The sequence below is a fragment of the Dermacentor silvarum genome, chromosome 6 (genome assembly GCF_013339745.2).
Source record: "Dermacentor silvarum isolate Dsil-2018 chromosome 6, BIME_Dsil_1.4, whole genome shotgun sequence".
NCBI lineage: Eukaryota > Metazoa > Arthropoda > Arachnida > Ixodida > Ixodidae > Dermacentor > Dermacentor silvarum.
In genome coordinates, this window is record NC_051159.1 from 51,182,327 (window position 1) to 51,206,213 (window position 23,887).

General features: G+C 46.6%; 1 protein-coding gene across 1 annotated transcript in view; it reads right to left on the reverse strand.

Moving 5' to 3' along the window:
• Positions 1 to 6,216: 6,216 nt before the first annotated feature.
• LOC119455501 (uncharacterized) overlaps positions 6,217 to 23,887 on the reverse strand; it is a 109,380-nt gene continuing 91,709 nt past the window's right edge. The window contains exons 16-24 of the mRNA XM_049669006.1: positions 23,205 to 23,408; positions 18,300 to 18,512; positions 17,284 to 17,421; positions 16,328 to 16,453; positions 16,143 to 16,238; positions 14,904 to 15,083; positions 9,367 to 9,504; positions 7,844 to 8,041; positions 6,217 to 6,884 (exon numbers count right to left, since the gene is read on the reverse strand). Of these exons, the coding sequence (XP_049524963.1) occupies positions 6,711 to 6,884; positions 7,844 to 8,041; positions 9,367 to 9,504; positions 14,904 to 15,083; positions 16,143 to 16,238; positions 16,328 to 16,453; positions 17,284 to 17,421; positions 18,300 to 18,512; positions 23,205 to 23,408 (1,467 nt within the window). The 3' untranslated portion in view covers positions 6,217 to 6,710. The remainder of the gene's footprint in view (positions 6,885 to 7,843; positions 8,042 to 9,366; positions 9,505 to 14,903; positions 15,084 to 16,142; positions 16,239 to 16,327; positions 16,454 to 17,283; positions 17,422 to 18,299; positions 18,513 to 23,204; positions 23,409 to 23,887) is intronic.

A 23,887-nucleotide genomic window follows, 5' to 3' on the forward strand; every position in this document is an offset into this window, starting at 1 on the left:
GATGAGAACGAAAGGCAACAATCCGAATGACGAGATTCGCACCACCTCGTCATATCGCCACATCAGGGCCTCGGGTACTAATGGATACTCGGATAATAATGGAGGCATGTATTAGCGATGAAAATGAGCAATGATTTGCCCGTTTCATTCAAATACAAGAAGACGAACGCATCCACATTTCAATGGTGCAATCACATGGTTTCGGAATGTTTTGGAAGACGGCACAACAGTGGGCCCATACTTCTTGGACGTCCCACAAGCCGCGCCAGAATTGTGGTTGCTATCAGTGCCAAGGACTTGGAGGAAGCGGTTTCAAGTTGAAATTTTCATTTGAAACGTGTGCTGAGCGAACAGATTCTTAACGTGATTAGTATTCTTAGGATACTTCCCGCATTTTCCCGTGTTTATGGCCGCTATAACGTAAAGCTATTCAATTGTGATTTTCTTCCGATCTCCTTACGTCAAATTTATGTCACCGCCCGCGCAAGCATAGGCAGGGACTCGAGACGCTTTCTGAACAACCCACTCAAAGGCTCTCCTTGTTTACAGGTGGTCCGTATAACATTGCCTGCCTTAACACCTTTTCTGCTTATCTCAACAGCTGAGGAGATGCGAAAAGAGCGCGCGCAAGGGGAGAGAGTATTAGAGGAGCCGAATGGTAGGAGTGAAAATGGATACCCTGCGAATAAAGTCTGCGCCGGGGTCTATGATTGGTTCCCTTCCCCTTGCTTAGCTTGAAGTGGCTTTTTGAAGGTCGCGGCGGCGTGCAGCAGGACGCTAATAACGCCGCTAAAATGGATCCTCACTGAAGATAATTATAGGAGCGAAAATGGATCACCGGGGGAGAAGGGCTGCGCCGGCGTCTGCGATTTGTCCACTTCCCCTTGCTTAGCTTGAGATGGCTTTTTGAAGGTCGCGGTGGCGTGTAGCAGGACGCTAGTAACGCCGCAAAAATGGATCCTCGCTGAATTATGAGCGAAAATGGTTCCCCTGGGGAGGAGGGCTGCGCCGGCGTCTACAATTGGTCCACTTCCCCTTGCTTAGCTTGAGGTGGCTTTTTGAAGGTCGCGGTGGCGTGTAGCAGGACGCTAGTAACGCCGCAAAAATGGATCCTCGCTGAATTATGAGCGAAAATGGTTCCCCTGGGGAGGAGGGCTGCGCCGGCGTCTACAATTGGTCCACTTCCCCTTGCTTAGCTTGAAGTGGCTTTTTGAAGGTCGCGGCGGCGTGCAGCAGGACGCTAATAACGCCGCTAAAATGAATCCTCACTGACAATAATTATAGGAGCGAAAATGGATCCCCTGGTAAAGAGGGCTGCGCCGGCGTCTACGATTGGTCCACTTCCCCTTGCTTAGCTTGAGGTGGCTTTTTGAAGGTCGCGGTGGCGTGTAGCAGGACGCCAGTAACGCCGCAAAAATATATCCTCGCTGAATTATGAGCGAAAATGGTTCCCCTGGTGAGGAAGGCTGCGCCGGGGTCCACAATCGGTCCACTTCCCCTTGCTTAGCTTGAAGTGGCTTTTTGAAGGTCGCGGCGGCGTGCAGCAGGACGCTAATAACGCCGCTAAAATGGATCCTCACTGACAATAATTATAGGAGCGAAAATGGATCCCCTGGTAAAGAGGGCTGCGCCGGCGTCTATGATTGGTCCACTTCCCCTTGCTTAGCTTGAGGTGGCTTTTTGAATGTCGCGGCGGCGTGTAGCAGGACGCTAGTAACGCCGCAAAAATGGATCCTCGCTGAATTATGAGCGAAAATGGTTCCCCTGGGGAGGATGGCTGCACCGGGGTCCACAATCAGTCCACTTCCCCTTGCTTAGTTTGAAGTGGCTTTTTGAAGGTCGCGATGGCGTGCAGCAGGACGCTAATAACGCCGCTAAAATGGATCCTTACTGACAATAATTATAGGAGTGAAAATGGATCCCCTGGTAAAGAGGGCTGCGCCGGCGTCTACGATTGGTCCACTTCCCCTTGCTTAGCTTGAGGTGGCTTTTTGAAGGTCGCGGCGGCGTGCATCAGGATGCTAATAACGCCGCCAAAATAGATCCTCGCTGAATTATGAGCGAAAATGGTTCCCCTGGGGAGGAGGGCTGCGCCGGCGTCTACAATTGGTCCACTTCCCCTTGCTTAGCTTGAAGTGGCGTTTTGAAGGTCGCGGCGGTGTGCAGCAAGACGCTAATAACGCCGCTAAAATGGTTCCTCACTGACAATAATTATAGGAGCGAAAATGGATTCCCTGGTAAAGAGGGCTGCGCCGGCGTCTACGATTGGTCCACTTCCCCTTGCTTAGCTTGAGGTGGCTTTTTGAAGGTCGCGGCGGTGTGTAGCAGGACGCTATAGTAACGCCGCAAAAATGAATCCTCGCTGAATTATGAGCGAAAATGGTTCCCCTGGGGAGGAGGGCTGCGCCGGCGTCTACAATTGGTCCACTTCCCCTTGTTTAGCTTGAAGTGGCTTTTTGAAGGTCGCGGCGGCGTGCAGCAGGACGCTAATAACGCCGCTAAAATGGTTCCTCACTGACAATAATTATAGGAGCGAAAATGGATCCCCTGGTAAAGAGGGCTGCGCCGGCGTCTACGATTGGTCCACTTCCCCTTGCTTAGCTTGAGGTGGCTTTTTGAAGGTCGCGGTGGCGTGTAGCAGGACGCTAATAACGCCGCTAAAATGGATCCTCACTGAAGATAATCATAGGAGCGAAAATGTATCACCGGGGGAGAAGGGCTGCGCCGGCGTCTGTGATTGGTCCGCTTCCCTTAGCTTGAGGTGGATTTTTTACGGTTGCGGTGGCGTGCAGCGGAAGTCTCCTAAGAAGGCCGGCAAAATGGATCCTCACTGAAGAAAAGTTGGCAAAGCGACGTTGTCGCGCCGCCGAAAAGGCTCGACTACATTATACTGCCAAGAAGCGAAACATCAGCAATCATCCTCACCTGCTGAGCTAGGGATTACTTCGAGAAGCACTTCGTTAATGAGTATTTCGGTGCAGTGCGCGTGATCGGCCGTGGTTCCAGTCGGAAAATCAGTATTAAAAAACTCCACATCATTGATTGCTATACGAGAACCTATTTTTAATCGTCCGAAACAAGTTCGTGCACTTTGATCAAAATCTTATTACACTTTTAAGCTAGATATCTTCGAATTTTTTGCACACCCGTTGTATTTGAGTGAGTCAGTGGAATAAAAATTATTCTCTTATTTAGATAATTATATATTAAGCCATAAATAGCAATTTAATTTTCGAGAAAGGCGCTTAATTAATGAACACCTGCGTGCTTCTGTAGATATTTTATATCCTTTCGATGCAGAAAAGGTTCTGAATAAATTTCGAAATGAACGCAAGTACTCTGTGCCCGTAATCACAAACAGTTCTTACGCTAGAATTCTTCGTAAAAGCTCATTCCCGCTAATCTTGGTCCTTGATATATTATTAGTGAAGGCGGTCAGTAAAGAAAACTTACGACCGAAAAGGTTAGTGAATTCGGCCTCTGATTTCTGAAGCCGTAGCGACGTTTGCGTCGATTCCACATCGTTTTTATGTCGTTCAGCGCACACAAGATAGCAGCCACTATTTAAACAGCTGATCATCTCTACGCGGCGACTTGTACGAGGTGTGCTTTCGACCGAGGAGAATTGTATGTGCAGCAATTAAGCGGAAAACACAAGGACAGAAAAAGGTGTTCAAACGCCCTTTTATGTAGTTTTTCATGCGCGCGGGTGTAGGCTAAATAAGTGCGTGGTGCTTCACTCGGAATGCATAAATGTCGCTTGATATTCCGTTGCGATCTTCATTTTAATCATCCGCAAAGCAATCCGGCAAATGGCTCCGAGCAGCCAAGCACCACAGCGATCGGTGGCCAGACAACATCGATTCCTTTCGGAACTGGGTAGCCCCATATTTATATATATATATATATATATATGCTTTCTGTACAACCCACTCAAAGGCTCTCCTCGTTTACAGGCATATGTTTATGTTGTTTGGCATATATATATATATATATATATATATATATATATATTCGGTTTTGTGCCAGACAGGTGAAGTGGGTGCGTCCCGAAAATTATTGGCCTATAACAGTGGGCTAATGACGATAAGGCGTAAAATCTGAAATAATTTACTTTCTTTTGTTGGGCCTATTCGTGCATAAGCTGCGCGTACATCTCATTTCGAAATGGGGCGTTCTTGCGGTTTTCGTGACTTAGCGGGACAGACAAGAGAATTAGGCGTGGCCCTAAAATTTGTAGCCATTCACGAAGCGCTTCGAATATACCTTCACGTTGTAGCGACCTACGTCTCTAGCCGTATACACGCCAAGTGACCAGAGTTGTCGATTGTAGCATGCACCATTGTGTCTGTGCGTGCTCGTGATGCCGTTTTAGGGGTCGTTCCATCGTCACCATTCCATGGAGCTCCGTCATGCTACCGTCATCGTGCCGTCGTCGTCACAACATCGACGTCATTCCATGACGTCATGGTTGCGGCCAACCCCATGGCGAGCGAGTGCCACAGCAAAGTGGGTCGGACCCGTATCGAGACAGTGTACCTATGTTGCGCATAGCCGAACTAAATAGACATTTCAGAATGACATATTGTAAATAAAGTTGTCAGCAATACGATGTGTCGCTATACATAGCTTGCATGCTAGTCGCGTAAACGTCGATCGACAGTCACCGTGAGATAGGTTCTGCCGGAATGTCTTGCGCTGTCGCTTCAAATGTATTTTCTGGTTTTCAAAGCAGGAGCTTCCATGTCCTCAGACAGCGTGGGCACAATTCGAAATCGCTCACAAGATTAGCTGGCACAATTTAACTGGCTTTCGCAATCATGACGTAGTCACCACTGAAAAAAGCTTCAGTGCGACAGATTCGGAGACATTTTAACAAACTGGAATTTATTAGCCTCTCGGGTCAAGTTGTACATGAGCAGCTGCCTTATTCTAGAGTAACTATGAAGTCTGCCCTACAGGTTCCGAGAGCTTATACGCAGCAAGAAAACGTCAACATAACGAGAAAATACATTGAAATCAATGACGTCACACTGACGCTCTGGTGCAGGGGTTTCTGCGCCGTAAGAAAAAAAGTGTTTTCATTTCCCCCGGTAATCGATGGAATATCGATAAACGGAAATCGCTTTAGCCGAACTGCCGCTTGAACGGAAAACCATCCCCATGATTGGTTTTGTATTCATGCGATGCTCTCTGCAATGTATCTCAGTAAATGGAGTTCCTGGTAAACGGAACCAACCTTCCTGGCCGCTTCAGGTTCCATTTAAAGAGTTCACTGTAAGTCTCCTCTTCTTGCCAAAATAATATTAAAGGGTCACTTAAGGTAAACGTTACTTGAGCTGTAATACTATAGGAGTACATCAACCTTACACAATACCAAAAAACGTCACTGTAGCCCCTAAGAAAAGAAAAGCCAGAAAAGACACAATAACGAGAGGCGACGCCGCGTTGATGTTCCTTCACCAGCCCGCCGTGACGTCACAGATTTTGATGCCATCTGCTCGGGCCTAGTTAGTTTTTCATAAAAAATATGGGTCGCATTGTATTCCAAGGAAGCCAAAGGATGCAGTCAGCAAGTTTCAAGAAATTGTAATGCATCCAAACAGCTCCAAGCGTCACGCGCAAATATGGTTCACGCCGTTGCTTTATATTGCAGCACTTTTTATTCTGTTGGACAATTTACGTATTCACCCGCTGCAGAATAGCCCGGTGCTAAGCGCTTAGAAGCGAAGCTGTGTCGATAGCTTAAATGCGTGCTACAAAGCTATTCGTCATCTGCAAAGCGTTTTCATCTTCTGCAGCGCATCTTATGCGATAACGTTCCAGCCCGGCAAATCGGCAAGACACGGAAACTCCTACTGCCCCTACCGCGCGACACACGTGATGCACGCGACCGAAGATTACGCTAGTCTTCGCAGGATCAGTCCACTTTTCATCCACAGTCATCCCCGGGATCAGCCCAGTTTACTCGGCAAGAAGTCGGCTGAGCAGACGCAACAAATCACGGCAAAAAAAAAAAAAAACCTTTATTAAACGAATTACGCGCTTGAAGTCATGCATTTGTTGCACTGAGAACATTTACGTTGCCTTGGTTCTTTCACTGCGCAATTCCGTAAAGAAGTAAGCCGGCCACCTGGATATTTACAGTTGTACAGATGGGGCTACAAATGAGCCGACGTGAGTGGTGTCCTGTGAGATGCTCCTGTGAGTTGGTTATTCAGCAAGACAGCAGTAGTTAACAGTGGCGATCAGCCAAATCTGTCAGGGATCATCTAGAAAACTTCACTTCATACGCGCAAAACAGACGTTTCAGGTACACTTCGGCTTAATTTCTATACATTGCTAAATGCATTTGACGACTTACTGCATTCAGCGGTATTAGCTCACGGCGTGTTTTATAAACGTACATTCGTGCTCTCTCGCTAATAGGTATATTTAAGAGATCGTCGAATACAATAAATTGGTATGCGAAATACAGCGATCCTCGGAAATAACGCTGAAAACAGAATTAAATTTCAAGCCCGAGTTCACTGACTCGCGTTCATTTGGCTCGGGAAGATCGTAACACAAAAATACACCCCCTGGGGGTAACAGGGGTAACCGCCGACGTTTCATTTCGCGAATTACCGCGGAACAAATTTTCTTTAAGCGTTATTTTTCACGAAGCCGCAGTGACACCGGCTTCTAATGGGCGAGCCATCCGGAGCAGGTCAGTAGTCCTCCTGGATATACATCTGCTCCTGTCCAAACTCCTGCTTCATGTATTCGTCGTAGTTTTTGTCGCCGCCTTCGGTGGGCTGCAGCCAGTCAATCTCGGGAGGCAAGCGATAGCGCTTGTCAGCCATCACTATCACCACGGGCCTCACCCGGTGGTGAAAGATTCCCTGCAAAGCGATCCACAGTTTTTTAGGCGTATATAGCATTCGTGCGTAGAAAATAAGTGGTGTCCAAAACATGGCGTCTATATACGAAGTGTTTCTGGCTCCGCCATCGCTTCCGGCGCTTGCACTTAGCATAAAACACGACCTTAGAAATTAGTTTGTTACCATGCATGCAGAGAGAGTCATCGCTGGGGCGTGAATTTGTACACCACGGTACTGCAAAAATGGTCGAACGCCATTGGCAAGAGCGCAACTGCGGATGAGTCCACACGTACCCGAAACACATGATCGATGCAAGAGTGTTGAAAAGCACCGCTTGAGTAAACTCGCGTATATATATTTACCCTCGCCTGATGCATTAATGCAATTCGGCTTTGCAAGACATTGCAGCAGCTTGCACGGATGGGAAGAGCAAGAAATGTGATGCAATGCTCCATTGTTGCATCAGTGTAAATGCAGCTACTCGTGAGTGATCATACCTAACGTCCAAAAGTAACAATGGTAGTTATAAGAGATGCTGCAGATTTACATTTTCTGCGACAGAAATGTGAGAGCGTTACGTATTTGAGGTCCCGGATCCATGATTCAAACCACGTTCACCACATTGCAAAGTACAGTTCAGAAGCTCACTCAACACTCCTCATGCATGTTCGAGGAGCGAAGTGCAGCTGACGGTCTGCTCTGAACCACCATCAACTGCACTGTACATGTATTTCTTTCATGATTATTCTGGTTCAGCGCACACTTCTAATCATCATTCTAATCTTTCTAATAATTTTTTTTCACAGCAGCAATAAAGTATCCAACCGGTAGCATGATTTCAATTTCGGTAAGACTATAAGTGCATCCACCGTGGTATGGCACCAGAACTGTATACACTTCAGTCTCCATACAAGAACACGTCAGGCTGGTTGCAGTGAACAGCGCAGTGTGCGTGCATACGACAGCGGTGACTGGCTTACCGGGAAGCTGAGCCTGCGAGTGCTGCGAGGCACGTACATGGGTCCGACCAGGTATTCCTGCGTCTCGCTGTCAATAGCGACGCCCTGAATCAGAATGGCGTCGTGGATGTCGGGCGTCAGTATGAACTTGGTCGCTATCTCCAAGTTGGGCATCAGGAACGAGTCCAAGCGGCGCTGGATCTTCTCGAGCGGCCATGTCTGTGCGAGGCGAAGCAAGGGAACAAAATAAGCTGCCGCAGTAACCGTGATGAACTGCTTGAAATCGTTGTAAAAGAGTATAAAACACCGTGCCACATAGCAGACGAGAGGCATGGCCGAGTGCTGAAACGTTTTTTTCAATTGTGAACCATGTCGTGCGAATTGAAAAAAAAACACATATAAATATATATTACTTTAGGCCTAATGGGGAACTTAAATCATTATCTGTGTCTTAGATAAAACTGTCGTAGTCCCAATTAAAGAAGGCGCGAAAGCCATAACACATTATGTCGCAATTATCACGAATAACTAGTTAGCAACAGAGCGATTATTTTTCGTACTGCGAGCATAGACGCCACATCAAAGCTACTCTATCAGAAGCTGTTTCCTTGATTTCATGAGTGGTTTATTCTGCATTGCTCGCATTGGTCGGCACGATTCAAGCTACTTGAAATGAGGAAGCAAATGTTGTGGCCCCGGACTGGTAGGGCTTCAGTGGGAGCAATATTGCGATTCCACTAGTCCTGAAATTTCCGTCATTATCTACAAGGCAGAGATGCCATCCGATGACTGCGCATCACTCATTGTCGGATTCTGGCAAATCAGTTCCGCGCAATCCCACAAGGTGGGGGAAGTTGTCACGCTAGGGACAATTGTCACCCACCCGAATATATCACGAAGCTACAAAGGAAACCTATATACGGGTTTCTCAGAAAGCATCTGAGAGCAGGACGAAATTTTTTTCTCAACTGCGAAGCTTTACGGGTTTCCTTCGTATACATTCTTGGCTACATTCGGATGGATGATAATTTGCCTTTTCAATGCAAGATTCTGTATCTCAGAAAAGACAGTACTAAATTGTAGGACGCAACGCTTGCCCGGGTGCTACAGTCACAGCCCGCACTCCCAAAATCCTGTATTGCGTGGCTTCATATCCAAGGGTTAATCGATCTCCGCTTGAACTAGGTACTGTCACATGGCGCGAATCTTATGCCGGATAAAAATTAAATTGTCGGATTTTACGTGCCAAAACCCTGATTTGATTATGAGGCACGCCGTAGTGGAGAACTCCGGAATAATTTGGACAACCTGGGTTCTTTAACGTGCACCTAAATCTAAGCACACGGGTGGTTTTCGCATTTAAACCCTATCGAAATGCGGCAGCCGTGGCCGGGACTTTGATCCCGCGACCTCGTGCTTAGCAGCTCAACGCCATAGCCATAAAGCAACCACGGCGGGTTATGCCGGATAACGAAATTCTATTCTGGATAACACTTTTCTTCAAAGAATACGACTCAATATTAATGTCGTGATATCCCACTTGCCTGGTACTTGGGATGCGTTTGAAGAACCAGGAGGCCGATGTTCCTCGCAATGTACGCCCAGATATCGTAAAGAAAACTCGGTGCGTTCGTGAAGATCCCTATAGCTTCAATCACTCGCTCTCTCGGGATCATATAGGCCTGAAATAACAAAAGAAAGCAAGTTGAAAATTAGGGGATATTTCGTGAAAATTACCTTTATGGGGCTCGCGACACTCAAAACTACGAGGGGCTACAGGGGTGAGGGAGGCCGAATTAAAATTTACAGACCACAACGGCAATTCTTAGATTCATATCAGTGCATCAATGTGAAGGTTTTTTTTTTTATTGCGATAGCAATTATATGGACACTTCAACCGGATTTCTGCCGTCGGCGTCGCCGTCGTCGTCGCCGTCGCCGTATAGATAGGTTCCGTATAGATAAAATCTCCGCCGCGCGCCGTATGCCCGAGCGGAAGCGTGCGGGGACGCGCGCTATCACGGAGAGCGAACGCACTCAATCTCCCACGCGCAAGCAAGGAAGCGGGAAGCCAGCGCCGGAGGGAGCGGGGGGAGGGGGGGGGGGGCGCACTTCTACTCTGCCAAAAACCGCGCTCGTCGTTCGCCCGCACCGTCTCTTATCTCCACACGGCTCTGACCTTTATGCGCTGTGCATTCGCAGCTCAGTTTCCGTTGAAGCGATAGACCGCACATACCTTCGCCCGCTGCGGCGTATGCGCTTGCTGCCAACGTTTTGACAGTCGTTGTCTGCAGTCATTCAGTGTGATCTATTCATGTTTGTTTGTGCGCGCTCACACCACGCTTGTTCATTCAGTTAGTAATAGTCGGGCCACATTTTCCAACGCACGCTACACATGCAATGCTGCCCGGATCGGCAGTGCAGCGCTACAGGTGTGTCCCTTCGCACGCGCTGCCCACGGGAAGCGCTTCTCATCAACACCACGTTTTACACGTGCCTTATCGTGGTCATCGAGTCTCTCTTCATGTCGGTCTACTTACGCCGCAGCACACCTGCTTACTTAATCAGCTCATGTTTACTGCAATTCATATTGCTACCAAAGCCGCTGACCTTACTTCGTATGACATTGCTGTGTTGCTATCGCATTCATTGCTTCGCCCTCAGGGCGAAACTGTGACATTTTTTATTTTCATTTCTTTTTTTTTTTGTTAGAGTACGCGGGGGCTTTAAGAGTTTGTTGGAAATTCTGCTGTTTAATGTACGATTTCACGTTGTATTGCACAAGTATTTCATGTTGCTCGTTATCACTTCGTGAACGACATCCTTCTTGAATTCTTGTATTGACTTTTTTTAGGCAAGAATTAAGTACTTGGAAATAAAAACAACCTTGGAAAACAACCTTGAAGCTGGTATTTTGTAAATTATTTACAGTTGCTAAATGTATTGAACCAAGAAAATTACCCACTAAATCGTGGTAGTGAACTGTAGCCCTCTAATCATTCCCCATTACTCAGTTCTGGTTTACCACTTTCTCGTTTTGCTTATGCTAGAGAAGTTTCTTAGCAAGTTAACTTCTGTAAACTTCTATGTAATTGTTTACGAACTTAAAAATGCAGTACATCAAGCAGAGTTACGCAGCTTAGTCTAAGCAAGTTACGCAGCTTAGTCTAAGCAGACTGCTCGGACGCAAGAAAGAAAAATCATTGGTAATAAAAAGAAAGAAACAATATTTGGCGTGCAACTAAGCAGTATCTTGTTTTTGTACTCTGGCCTCGACAAGTTACATCTGAGCCATACCTCCCAACTCTCCCGATTTGTCCCGAATTCTCACCAAATATCCCGATTGTATGGGCACCGCTATAAATTTCGTAAAAACTGACCTAAGCTCCCACGAGCACAAAAAAAAAAATGGGGGGGGACTCGTCATGCAGCACAGCCACATCGTAATTTCCAGTATGCGCTATAGATAGCGAGTCCAAGTCATGCACCTTGTGTAGGCAGTGTAGGCCTAACTTCAGTTCACTTCAGATCGGGACAGACGCTAAGGAATGCGCATGAGGCAAATGTCCAATATGTGTTGCATAATTACCGATTTGTTTAAGTTAGCTTATCCGTCATACAGCCTTGTTGTGCGGCGAAGACTATTAAGCGCGTAAAGGGGCCAATGTTTCGGGACATAGCACATACGTGTTCCTTAATTATACACACACGCACGCGTACCCTCGGGTCGAGAACCGAAACGCCTAGTAACTGCACGGGCAGCCATTGAGAGGTGTTTCTGACTTGGCAGCGATGCAGGAAAAAAGGTCGATTTTTCCCCTCCTCCTCCTTCGGCGTGGATATAATCTCCCGATTAACGAGGTACTCAAGTGGGCAGGTATATATCTCTAAATTTTGCGCAGGCAGGCTTGTAAGATCTCGCGACAGCAGCCCCACCGCTTTATGTGGTACGGATAGTTATGACACGCTTATATACGGGATACGACGTGTGCAACGGATGACCCATGAGGCGGAGAATACTTGGAAAACTTTTCTAGCACCCACAACAAGCCGGCAGCTAATGAAGCTAAAGCTTTCTTTCGCTTCATAGTATGCTCCTTCTGGTTGTATTTGCTTCAAAGCGCAACCCCATGGCTCAAAGCGCGCTGTTATTGCCCGTCCACATTTTGCTGCTCTAAAATGCGTGATACCTAAATCCTTTAGTCTGTAGCGACAGCCAAAACTTCTTAGCGGCAGACATTTTTGCCCAGATAAATGCTAAAAAGCTTTACGACATGTTATCGATTTTGCGAAATGGCCCATATATTATTTGCAATATGAATTTACACCTAAAGGTAAATTTGCCATGGTTGAACGCGGTTAAACCAGATTTTTCGAGCGACAGCCCGGTTTCGCTTGCTTTGGGAAAGGACACAAACGCTGCTCGGCGCCGTCAGCAACTACCGCATCTACAGTTGCACCACAAGACAACACACAGGCGCTGCTCGGCGCGGCAGCAGCATCGATTTCATGTTGCGTCTCGCATCAACGCGAACTAAGCGTCGAAATCGCAGCGCATACGAAGCTACCAGCCCTCGGCGCACTTTGTACACATCACAGATCATTTTGAAGATAAGGCCTGTGCGACCGTGCACTTTGTCCACATCGCTGATCGCTTTCAAGATATGGGCGCTCACGCGGCGTACGTAGCAGCCGCCGGTTGTAGCAGGCTAAGTCCCAGTTTGACCTTGGCTTAGCTTGAAGGTCAGATTTACAGAAGCAGGCGTTTTCTGGGTTTGTCTCTGGAGTAGTAGGGCAATCGCTCTAAAAAAAGGCGGCAAGATCTTGCCGGTAATGCACGTATGTAATATACGTGTGTCCTCGAGCGGATAGAGGACATACGTATATTACATACGTGCATTAGGATGTGCTATACACGCCACCCATGCATGGCACACATCCTAAATGTCTCGTTCAACGTGGAAACGTTATTCCGCCGTAGATGAAGCATGGCCTACGCGGCGTTCCCACTTGCTTATTCCCTACACCGCGTTCCCATGTGCGTCCCCCAACCGTACACTATTAGCTCACTGTACAGCACCAACCAAGCCCAACGATTAGTGATGCTTACCCCCGTGTACCAGAACGTTCCTTCCCTCAACAAACACTCTATCTCAAATGATGGTGGTGATGATGATGATGATTCATTGGCATTCCCTTTGAAACGGGGCGGTGAAAAAAAAAGTTGTCGCAGTTTCACCTGAAAGGCGAAGCATCAATTGCGATAGCAAATTTGTAGAGAGCTATACGGAGTAATGATAGTAGCTTTATTAGCTGTATAAACTTGGACATGCAGCAGCACCGGCAACACGCAGAACTGTTGTCGACGCCGTCGGCGTTTTGCCCGCGTTCGCACAAAATGCGTGCGGCGTTGGTGACTGCTGCCGGAGCCTCTGATATAAATAGGCATTTCGTGCCGCAGCTTAACGTCGCCTCCCTTCCCTCCTCCTCCTCCCCCCCCCCCCCCACGGCCGTTCGAGCGTCAGAAGAAGGCGCGTTTGCTCTACATATATGGTGATTGTAAAGGCGGAAAGAGACGCCTACTTCTGCAGCCCTTAAGGGAGCACGGCACAAAACGCGCGTTTGTTCTCCGCCGTGCGTTCACTCCCCGTGAAAGCGCGCGTCCCTCGCGCCCTTTCACTCGCACATACAGCGTTCGGCGGCGCGCGGCGACGATTTCATCTCCATTGACGTCATACGGAACCTCACGGCGACGGCGACGGCGACGGCAGAAATCTGCTTTGGAGTGTCCATATAATTGCTATCGCAATAAAAGTCACCTAGCCTGCTTGAGTTATTTAGATATGCTATACACACTTTTAATTCTAGCCATTTTTTATGCATATCCTTAATATTTTCTTCCTCTTCCTCAAAACCTCCGTGTACATTGTACAGCTACCTATGCCTTTAACAGATCCGGCCGTATCAATATCTTCTCTATTTTTTTATTGCGATAGCAATTATATGGACACTCAAAAGCAGATTTCTGCCGTCGGCGTCGCCGTCGGCGTCGCCGTCGCCGTCGCCGTGAGGTTCCGTATGACGTCAATGGAGATGAAATCGTCGCCGCACGCCGAACGCTGTATGTGCGAGTGAAAGGGCGCGAGGGGCACGCGCTTTCACGGGGAGTGAACGCACGGCCGAGAACAAACGCGCGTTCTGCGCAGTGCTCGCTTAAAGGCTGCAGAAGTAGGCGTCTCTTTCCTCCTTTACAATCACCATATATGTAGAGCAAACGCGCCTTCTTCCGACGCGCGAAAGGCCGGGGGGGGGGGGGAGGGAAGGGAGGCGACGTTTAGCTGCGGCACCAAGTGCCTATTTATATCAGAGGCTCCGGCAACAGTCACCAACGCCGCACGCATTTTGTGCGAACGCGGGCAAAACGCCGACGGCGTCGACAACAGTTCTGCGTGTTGCCGGTGCTGCTGCATGTCCAAGTTTATACAGCTGATAAAGCTAATATCATTACTCCATATAGCTCTCTACAAATTTGCTATCGCAATTGATGCTTCGCCTTTCTGGTGAAACTGCGACAACTTTTGTCCTTAGGCAACCAGCTCGAGCCTCAAAGAGCAAGGCTGTGGCAAGGCCCTTTGTGTTATCGTACGGATTTTTCCCTTCTAATTCATTTCTTCGCATTCTTGTGTATCTCAATGGTCCTTTTCTCACTACTTAGAAAACAGACGGCCAGGCGCCTCTCCTCGACAGAAGTGGTCACCACGCTTCATTGACACTCCGTGACAATTCTTGAGAAGCGCAGTGTCCTCTTTAGCCGAAGGGCGGCGCTGCGCTCGACTCGGAGGAGTTGAGGGACAGCTTCGAGTCAAGGGTTCTTTAGAATACGGGAGTTGAGGTTCCACTACGAGAGAGCAAGCTGCGTGCAGCTGCCAAGAATGTTTGTGACCTATTTGCAGTGGCACTTACGCGCGCCTCTCGACGTAGTGCGACCTTGAAAGCGAGCCGCGTGTAAGATGACCGCCCTGGTATAGACTACGCCAAAGTCAACTATACTGAAGAAGAAGAAGAGAGCACGTATACTTACGTTGACCTGCGTCTCGGCAACGACTCGCGTGATCGAGGGCTCCTCGGTGACGAGGCCGAGGTCGCCGATGCACGCAGGCGCGGGCACGTAGTCGACGAAGTAGCCCTCGTTGAAGAAGAACAGCGTGGACGCCGAGTTGGGTAGTGCCCCGTCGCCACCTTCCTCGTACTCCCCCTCGATCTGCAGATACCAGGGATTCGTAAGTGTTCATGGTGACGATCGCGATGATATCCATAGAGCGCGAAGGGTTTAAGGGAAAAAAACTTGGGCGACACTTAAGCTTCCCCTTTACGGGTACAACGTGATGGCATTTAAGATTGCAACGCTTCCCGTCAACCTGGAGCTTATGCAACCATAATTTTTACAGGGAAACGCTTGCGGCGAAGGCTATGCACGAAGGCGAGCTTTCTGGTTATTTTTTTTTCTTTCCTCCGCACGGCCGGTGCCGCCGCTACCACGGAAGCGCGAAGGCGAGCGCCATCTGGTAGTGATGCAAGGAACCGAGCGCCGCTCTGTGATTCGTAGAAACGCGGCGCGCCGCACTATGATTGGTAGAAAATTTTACCTTATGGTCAACTCACGAACAACGCCGACAACACCAGATTTTATGTGACCCGGGGCCTCAAAGCTGTCGCTTTGATAGGGGACAGGCAGGGAGTCTGTTCATGTGTGTTTCTTAAAATACAGTAATAGCTGTATATGTGAGTTGTGAAGTGTTTCTGCCTAATGCGCCGTGTGAAATTCTCAAGGGCGGTTGATACACGTACAAATATGCATGTCTGACGCAAACTGGATGTAAATAATGCACCTCGCGTGGTGCATTATTTACATCCAGTTTGCATCAGACAGGCATTTTTCTACGCAGAACGGTACAGCAGAAAAAATGACCAGTTCCAGCAGCATAACGTCCATAGTTGGGATGCGTCCGGTAATCTTGTAGGCGAAAAACGTTTTTGTAAAGGAAGCAACTTATTATTCATACTGCACGCCCTCAGAAGTGCTACTAAACTGCTTCGTGTGCCAGCAACCAATTTATGCCATAGTTTTTTGGCATATCGGCACATCTTCACTTTTGTTTCGCTCCGCTCAAGTCGCGAGAAATGTCTCTGATTTTCAGTTCACCGATCAATAGTTCATTTTCTTTTAGTGGTAACAAAATACGCTCGACACCGTCTCCTTTCTTCTACATAAAACTAATTGTCGCCACGCATTAACACCTGGCGATTCGTGCATGCATACCTTCAATATGCCGGAATAGGTCAGTATGATGTCATTCTCTTCCTTCCTCTCCACGATGATTTCGGTTGGAGCGAAGGACACCGGTCTGATTTTAATCTAAAGGACAAAGGTTATGAACAGGATCGAGTTCAGCATAATGTAGTCTATTTAAAACAACGCTGTGGCCTACAGCTGCGTTTACTCACCGCTAGAAATTGGCGAATGCTGTCCGAGTTGATCCACGGAATGACCCGGAGCATGGCGATCGGTTTGTAGCTGGTGGGCAAGCTACATGCCTCGGACAGGATGTACATGTGCCGATCCTGGACAGCCTGCGTGAAGGAGGAAAGATGAGGAAAAACGTTTCAGCATTAGGTTCTCATTTTAGGTTCTCATTAGGTTCTCATTAGGTTCTCATTATCAAACACTGCTGTTCATGTTGAAGAAATTGTCCTAATATTTAGAACCCCTTCTATGTATACCAGGAAAATCCGCGCCTCCTATGCAGAAATGCAACTGGGTTCACATTACGAAAACTTCAATTTTATAATTATTCCTTAGAATAAAGAATGTAGAGAACCGTGTTTGAACCCATAACCGTACAGCCTCCCGCATTTCTAGCTCTATCCCGCGAGAGCACTATAATATGGTCGTATACGTCGTCCCTGAAGGGAACATCGCATTAGACGACTCTTGCACACGACAATGCTTAGTCCACTTGAGAGTACTTCTGCCGGTCTCGCTGATTATCGCCGCGTAAAGGCGCTAAAATGACGCGTGATGGGCACTCGCGTGATATAGTTAAAAATGCGGGAGGCTGTAGATGTAGTTAGCTATGTACTATAGCCAACCATAGCCAGAAACTATAGCCAACTACGGTTACAAAATTGTTCTAGGCACAGGGAAATCGAGCAAAGTATAGCGCAGGAATATAGCTGTCTAATTAAACGCTTAATAATTAAGCGCTAAGTGTATGTCCACTGAGTGTACTATAGTAAGTGTAGTACTAAGCGTATTGAGCTGCCAAGGGAGCCTCTCGCAGGAGCATTTTCATTCTTCTCAGAAGGTATAAGTTTTTGTTTTTATGAAACAGCTCACTGGGGAGTCATGCTGGTTGAAAGGGAATAGGCTCAACCGCACTCGATTCCGTTGGTCGCCTTACCAAGCGCACCCACTTGTAGTCTTCGGAGTCGAGAACGCCGTCACGCTGCATCTCGTTGATCTGCCTGCTCAGGTCGTTCAGGATGGTGGCGCTGGCCTGGCGGCTCCGGAACGAAACCATTATTCCTGGGAAGCGAGACTAAAAGGAAGCCAGGAAACGAGGATTTTAAAGTGCGCATTCCAGGGAAAGTTTATGTCACTGGTAAAGTTGCTCTGCGGTCACGAGTGGCGCTGGCTAACACTTTCCAGGGTCTGACCTTGCCCACGCAATAATACCCAAAAACGCGGACGTTGGAAGAGCCGCCGCCGTATAGTTCAACTGATGGAGCAACACCCTCGTAATGGGGAAGGTTGAGAGTTCGCCTCCCACCGGTGGTGTTTTTTTCGTTTACTTTCGTTTCCCTTTAGCTTATCATTGCTGCACTTGAATAGAAACAAACAAGCTATTTGCACTGTTTGCCTTGCCTTCTTTATATTTTGGTTTTATATGGTTGCGACTAACACAATCGGGGCCCCTCGGTTCTTCTCGTTCACTGATAAATGATTGCTTCACGCAACTTAATCAACTGTCTGTTCAGAAGAAAAACTTCAGCCTGAAAGCACTGGCGGCCGGGTCCAGAGAGGGGGGCCCTGGGGGACCGGGCCCCCGCTCAGAATGCCAGCACTTCAGCGCTCATAATATAACCGCTGCATAACCATGCAGCGAGCGCCCCCCCCCCCCCCCCTCTCCTTCTTGGAGCCTGCCCTGAATCCGCCCCTGCCTGGAAGTGACGTATGGTGCTCTGTACACTACACCGGGACATTAACACTGTGACCCCAGCGCCCCCAGCGGTGCGAAAAAACACCGGCCGCCATGCGCTCCGACTGCTGCGTTTGAATCGCAGATCACGTGTTCATCGCGGGTATGTCCTCGGGCTGTAATTATGTTGCTCGGGTACGTTCCTTACGTCATAAAGATACGAGTGCTGCCTGTGTGCGGCGCCTTGTTCCCCGCCGTGACAGAGTATAACTGCACACCTGCATATCGGCGAGCTTCTGGAGGACGAGCAGCCGGTTGAGCGTGGCGCGGCCGCGGATCTCCATGGCAATGTCGGCTGAGTCGACGAACTTCCAGACGTTCCTCTGGACCTCCTCTTCGCCGATGACAATGGCGTGGCCCGCTTCGTACGCCGAGTAGATGAAAGCATCCAGGGTCCTGTGGATCAGCTCCGCACATCGGACCAGAAGCAGCTGCGATGCATTCGCGAGCACACTTTGCATTAATGGGACACTAAAAACACCCAAAAAATTATTTGACCTGCGTCAGTAAATTATTCTTCCACAATATCCCCCCCCCCCCCCCCCCCCCTCTCCGAGGAAAAAAAAGCCGCTCTTGCCGCGAGATGACGCTTGGTAAGCCAGAAAAAAAAGAAAAAGAAAACAATAACAAAAAAAAAAACAAAGACGGGTGACCTTTTATTTGGTGACTTTGAACCAGCTCGCCATGACGCCATAAATTTTGACGCCGTCTGCTCGAGCCTATGCTCCCGTTTCATAATAGAGTGCAGCGCCGCGGAGGCCAGCAAGACTTTGCAACAGCCGCGTTCGCGCCAAGAAATATTTCTTACCAGTAATTATGTGAAATTGTTCTTTATTTGGGCTGAGCGAAATGAAAAGAAACATATTTATTTGAATCCCTAAGGATGAATCTAGTATGTTGTTTTATATTAATTTGCTGTTCGTTTTTATCCTTTTAGGATATTTCATTTCCGGCCCATCACGGCAGCCTCGCGCACAGGTTCGCGCGAACATGTGCAACCACGAAAAAAACTTGGCCGTGAAAGGCGCAACATGGTACATTTCGATTGCGGAACTTCTTGAGTAGCTTCCACAACGCTGAACGCTAAGTACGAAATTGAGTATAGTTGATTTTTGCTTCGTAAAGATAGACTGCATTGTGTTCTAAAGAGCCAAAGACTGAAGTTAGCAAGACTCGATATTTTACTGAGCTATCCCCTCCCCCTTTAAATTAAAAGTAAGTAAAACAATGAATCAAATGCATTATAAATATTGTCTTCTCCTCGGGAATTCTACCAAGAAAACTTCCAGTTGCGAAAGTTGCTGTCATACTTAAAGGAGACGATGGAAATAATTGTTTGAACTCCCGGGTGATCTCCGCTTATTTTCTCCATTGAAAAGTAAACACACAAAGGCATTTATATTCTTGTTAAAAAGCAAAACAACGTAACAACTTCCCCGTTTGGCTTTGCGAAACAAGCAGAATCACCTTTGAAAGACAGATATACCTGCTTGGCATTTTTGTCGGCTTATCGAAAACTTTTCATCGGCTGAATTTAAAAATTTTACTTCAAAAGCCGGACCATTACGCCGAACGAGGTGGCCTCTTGCAACTCATTAATAATTATTTGCTTATCAAGCATCACTACAACTCTGGTGTGCCACAAAGAAGTAATTACACTCGGCCACTTATGTCTTTATTAAAAATTTAATATGCATTGATGACGATGCTGTGTCTATTATTTAACATATGATACAAGTATATTCTTTTCCACTGAAACAATTACACAACGGACATCAAAAACCAACAAAATTCTTGAAAAAATAAGTTCAGAGCGACGTACACTCGTTGTCGCTTAGCAATGTCGCTTAGCATAGATACCTTAAAAACAAAAGCAATCATACATCAACCTAAATTCACAGATCTCTTCCCCGACTGTTACTGGGTTCCACTAATATAGACGTTGGGTCACATTAACAACCTGGTAATATACATTGCTGTATTGTTATCTATATTGTGGTATTTCTGGCCCTAGAGACCAAAGTAATAATTTGTAGGTCTTTTATCTAACCTTACTTCACTTAATGTGTGGTACAACTACACTAACAATTATTTCAGCATTATAGTAATTATAAAAAAGTAGTCCGAAGAATTGCAGTTCTCTTTCATGCTCACACAGACCCCCTTTATTTAGCGCACTGCCATATAACTGCCATCTCTGACTTCTACAGGACGTTACTGTTACGTCGGTACGAAAGTGGGCGCGAATGTGACAACCCTTTCATCGCTGCTGTATAGCGAATCTTTCCCGATGAAACAATATATAATCTACCCGCACTATACGACGTCTAGACTACACCACTTTCAAAAACCGGCTACGGTAACCAAATGCTGCTACTTAACATACTATAGCTATATATACTAGACATGCTATAGCGAAAAAGCTAAATCATACTCAGAATTGCAAAAAAGTTACGCAGGCTTTCATAGAACCTCCTTCCAACATATTATCATAGCAAAACACACTTAAATTTTCATTTGGCCTGGGTCATTAATGACCGATACATTCGGTGCCTGTGCTGCTGAAATGTGGCTGTTTATTCTTACTGCGATTTTAGCTTTCACGCAGAACTCACATGATACTCTTTTTCAAAGAATCTAATATTTGCTCCGTTTTCTGTACGTGTGTATTCTTGTGTACTTATACCTTGTTCGGTGCAGTGCATGTTGGATGGCTGCACTATATGTCCTCACGTTGAAATAAGGGCATATTATAATTCTTGTTTACGGGTGTCCTTTTAGTTAAATCAATGTTTGTTTCCATGCAGTTGTATTATGTGTATATACTACATACCTATATTTATATATGTTTATTGTTTATTACCGTTTCTTTCCCCACCTGCCTTGTACAGCGGTGAAAAGTCATTTGCCAAGCAGATTTTAGGCTTTTTGGCTTTGTCTCCGCGACATTTCGGTGTCGAAGTAAACATTTGAATATATTTGAAATCCGTGGCGTCTCACTAACGTATCGGCGCTGGAATTTTGGCATGTAATTTAGGAAATGAAACATATCTTCATTTCCTCCTGCAATAGCTAACATAATACTGCAGTATTCACCAAAGTATACTTTTCAAGGAATACTTTATCAGTCTGTAAAGTGATCTAGTGCTTGCCTAAAAAATATCTTCAAGAACCACCGCACAGTGAATGCCCGCTCGCTGCGAACACCAATAATCACCAGAGAAAAAGAGATGCTTCGCCACGATTCACTGAGTTTCAGTGAAAACGACGTCGAAAGGGGGATACAAGAGGTTAACTAACCACAAAATGTTTCTGTCATTCAATATTCACAATATTTCAATGAAGTCGGATATAATTTTCAAGATTTCTTATTTTTCGCTCGTATTAATGTGTTTTCGTATAAAAAATGTATTATGCCTAGATAATTTCTGCTGTTTCGATATACAGGGTGTCCAAACTATCATGCTCCAAGATTTCAAAATATGCAAATGCCACCTAGCTGGACAGAACCAAAGTAATGTTATTCGCCGTCGCTTGGAGATACTCAGGTTATTTTTTGCATTCCACCTAAATACATAATTAGTCTTAATTAATCAACTTCTCAAGTATTATAATTAGATGAAAAGTTTCAATGAGAAAATCGCAGAGCAACATGAATAACTCCCGATAAAGCTTTCTGTTGCTCAATGCGTGCTACATAAAAGTTTTTCCGGGAGTGAAAGAACACCGCGAATACACGCAATGTGTTTCGAGCGCCCAGTCGCGCGGAGTAGCTCTGGTGCTCATCGACACTCAAGTCCACGCCTTAAAACAACTTTTACGATTCTATGCATACACATGTCGCTGATGTCCACCTATGCTCTCTGATCGTTTATATACAGGAGTACACACAAGCTTCAACGATAGCATATGCCGAAATTTTCACAGTGGCTGCCACTTCATAGGTGGGTATTAAGTTTGGGCGCACGATAAAGTAATCAATCTGCATTAAGTATACGGTCTCTTGTCGGAGCTCTAGCTCTTCTTGCGTTGGCAAGAGCGGCATACTGAGAAAGACTGCCCTGTGCACAGCCTTCAACGTTCAGTGCTCTGAACATTGAAATTATTTGATTTTATTGCTGTAGCATATACAGAAATAGTCCGCCAATATCTTGCAGGAAAATGTTATTATAATGTTTTCTTTGCCACACCAATTATCCAGGACGCTTTCTGCATTAATATTTGGAGCGTGGCTTAGCTTCTCCACTGTTTCTTGAGGAAGCATCATTCGGGCAATATTTGCATTTTGTTGCTGTAAGGGATGCATATTACGTAAAGGAGAAGAACTGGGCACGCGCAAGCGAAAACTCCCCGCACATGTTCTCGTCTCTGCGCGGCATGCATTTACAGATAAACCTCCATGTAGCGAACTTACGTGTAATGAAATAATCACTGTAACGAATCGTTTTAATGCGAAAGCATTATATGGCTCACGAAGCGGAAAATCCGTCATTGTCGGCGTTGGCGTGACAAATGATGGTGCAGAAAGTGAGCCAATCGAGGCAGTTGTTGACGTCAATTGAGGCGAAGTTAATTAAGCCATGTTTAATTAAGATAGAGTTCATTAGGACACTCGAACCCACGACCTTTGGTGTTAATAAGGGTGAAGTTAATTAAGGCACAGTTAGTTAAAGTATAGTCAATTAAGGCACTCGAACCCACGACCTTGGTGGGAGTCAGACCCACGACCTTTGGTGTTAACCCACTCCCACCAAAAGTCGTGGGTTAAGGCGAAGTTAAATTAAAACGACTGAAAGAACATAGGCATCGCGTGGTGGTCGCAATGCATTTGCATTCATCCACGTACTTATAAGTGCTGCTTGAATTTTCATTCGTCATAACGTTTTGTTGCTTTAAAACGTCATGTATTTCTATAGCCTCAATGCATAGAAGCGTGTGTAACCGCGATTTCATTACAACGAAATTTTACCGCTGCCGCGAAGCAACGAATGGAAACTGAAACTGAGTGCTTCAATGGTCAAGTAGTTCCAATTACAACCACACCACACTCGGAAACCTATTCGAATGTGCTGCTGTTGCGACGGCCGTCTCTGAGGCCACGTCTTAGATCCGGGCACGCGTACCTCGACGTATTTGATGGCGTGCGTGAAGCGGGCGGAGATGACGACGACGAAGAGGATGCCGAGCATCTGCTCGTGGTCGGCGCCCGCACCCACAACGTGCACGAGCACGTGCACAAAGAGCACCACCATGCACGATGCCATTAGAATCAGGTCCAGCTTGTTGTAGTTGTCCAGGTTGACGACCTTCTGGCCGTACGCCGACAGCTGCGAAACAACATTTTATCATTTTATCGCTGCCGCGATGATGATTTGATCCCTATACACAACCTACGTCAGATAGCTTGCGGGAAAAAAAATAAGAACGCCCCCAAGATGACGATATATATACAGGCAAGAAAGGATACAGGCAATTCAGCTCTCTTTTGAGGCTTTCTTTTCAGCCACGCTGAATTTATACACGTGTTGCTACTTTACGGAAAACGGGAATGTTAATGTGTTACCTGTAGTCATTGTCCAATATGCGTTTTTTACGTTCCAGTTTTTTTTTCGGCAATTTACGTTTTGTTCCCGCCAACATTACCAGGGGTCCAATTTACAAAGCTTAGTGTTCGTAAAATTTATTCGTCATTTGCTAGCCACCTTTGCTGATAATATAAGAACCACTTGGTGTGCTACGAAAGCTGCAATGAGGGCTTGTTCGCGTGCTGTCTTGGAATATTGATGCAGTGCGAACGAGACGAGAC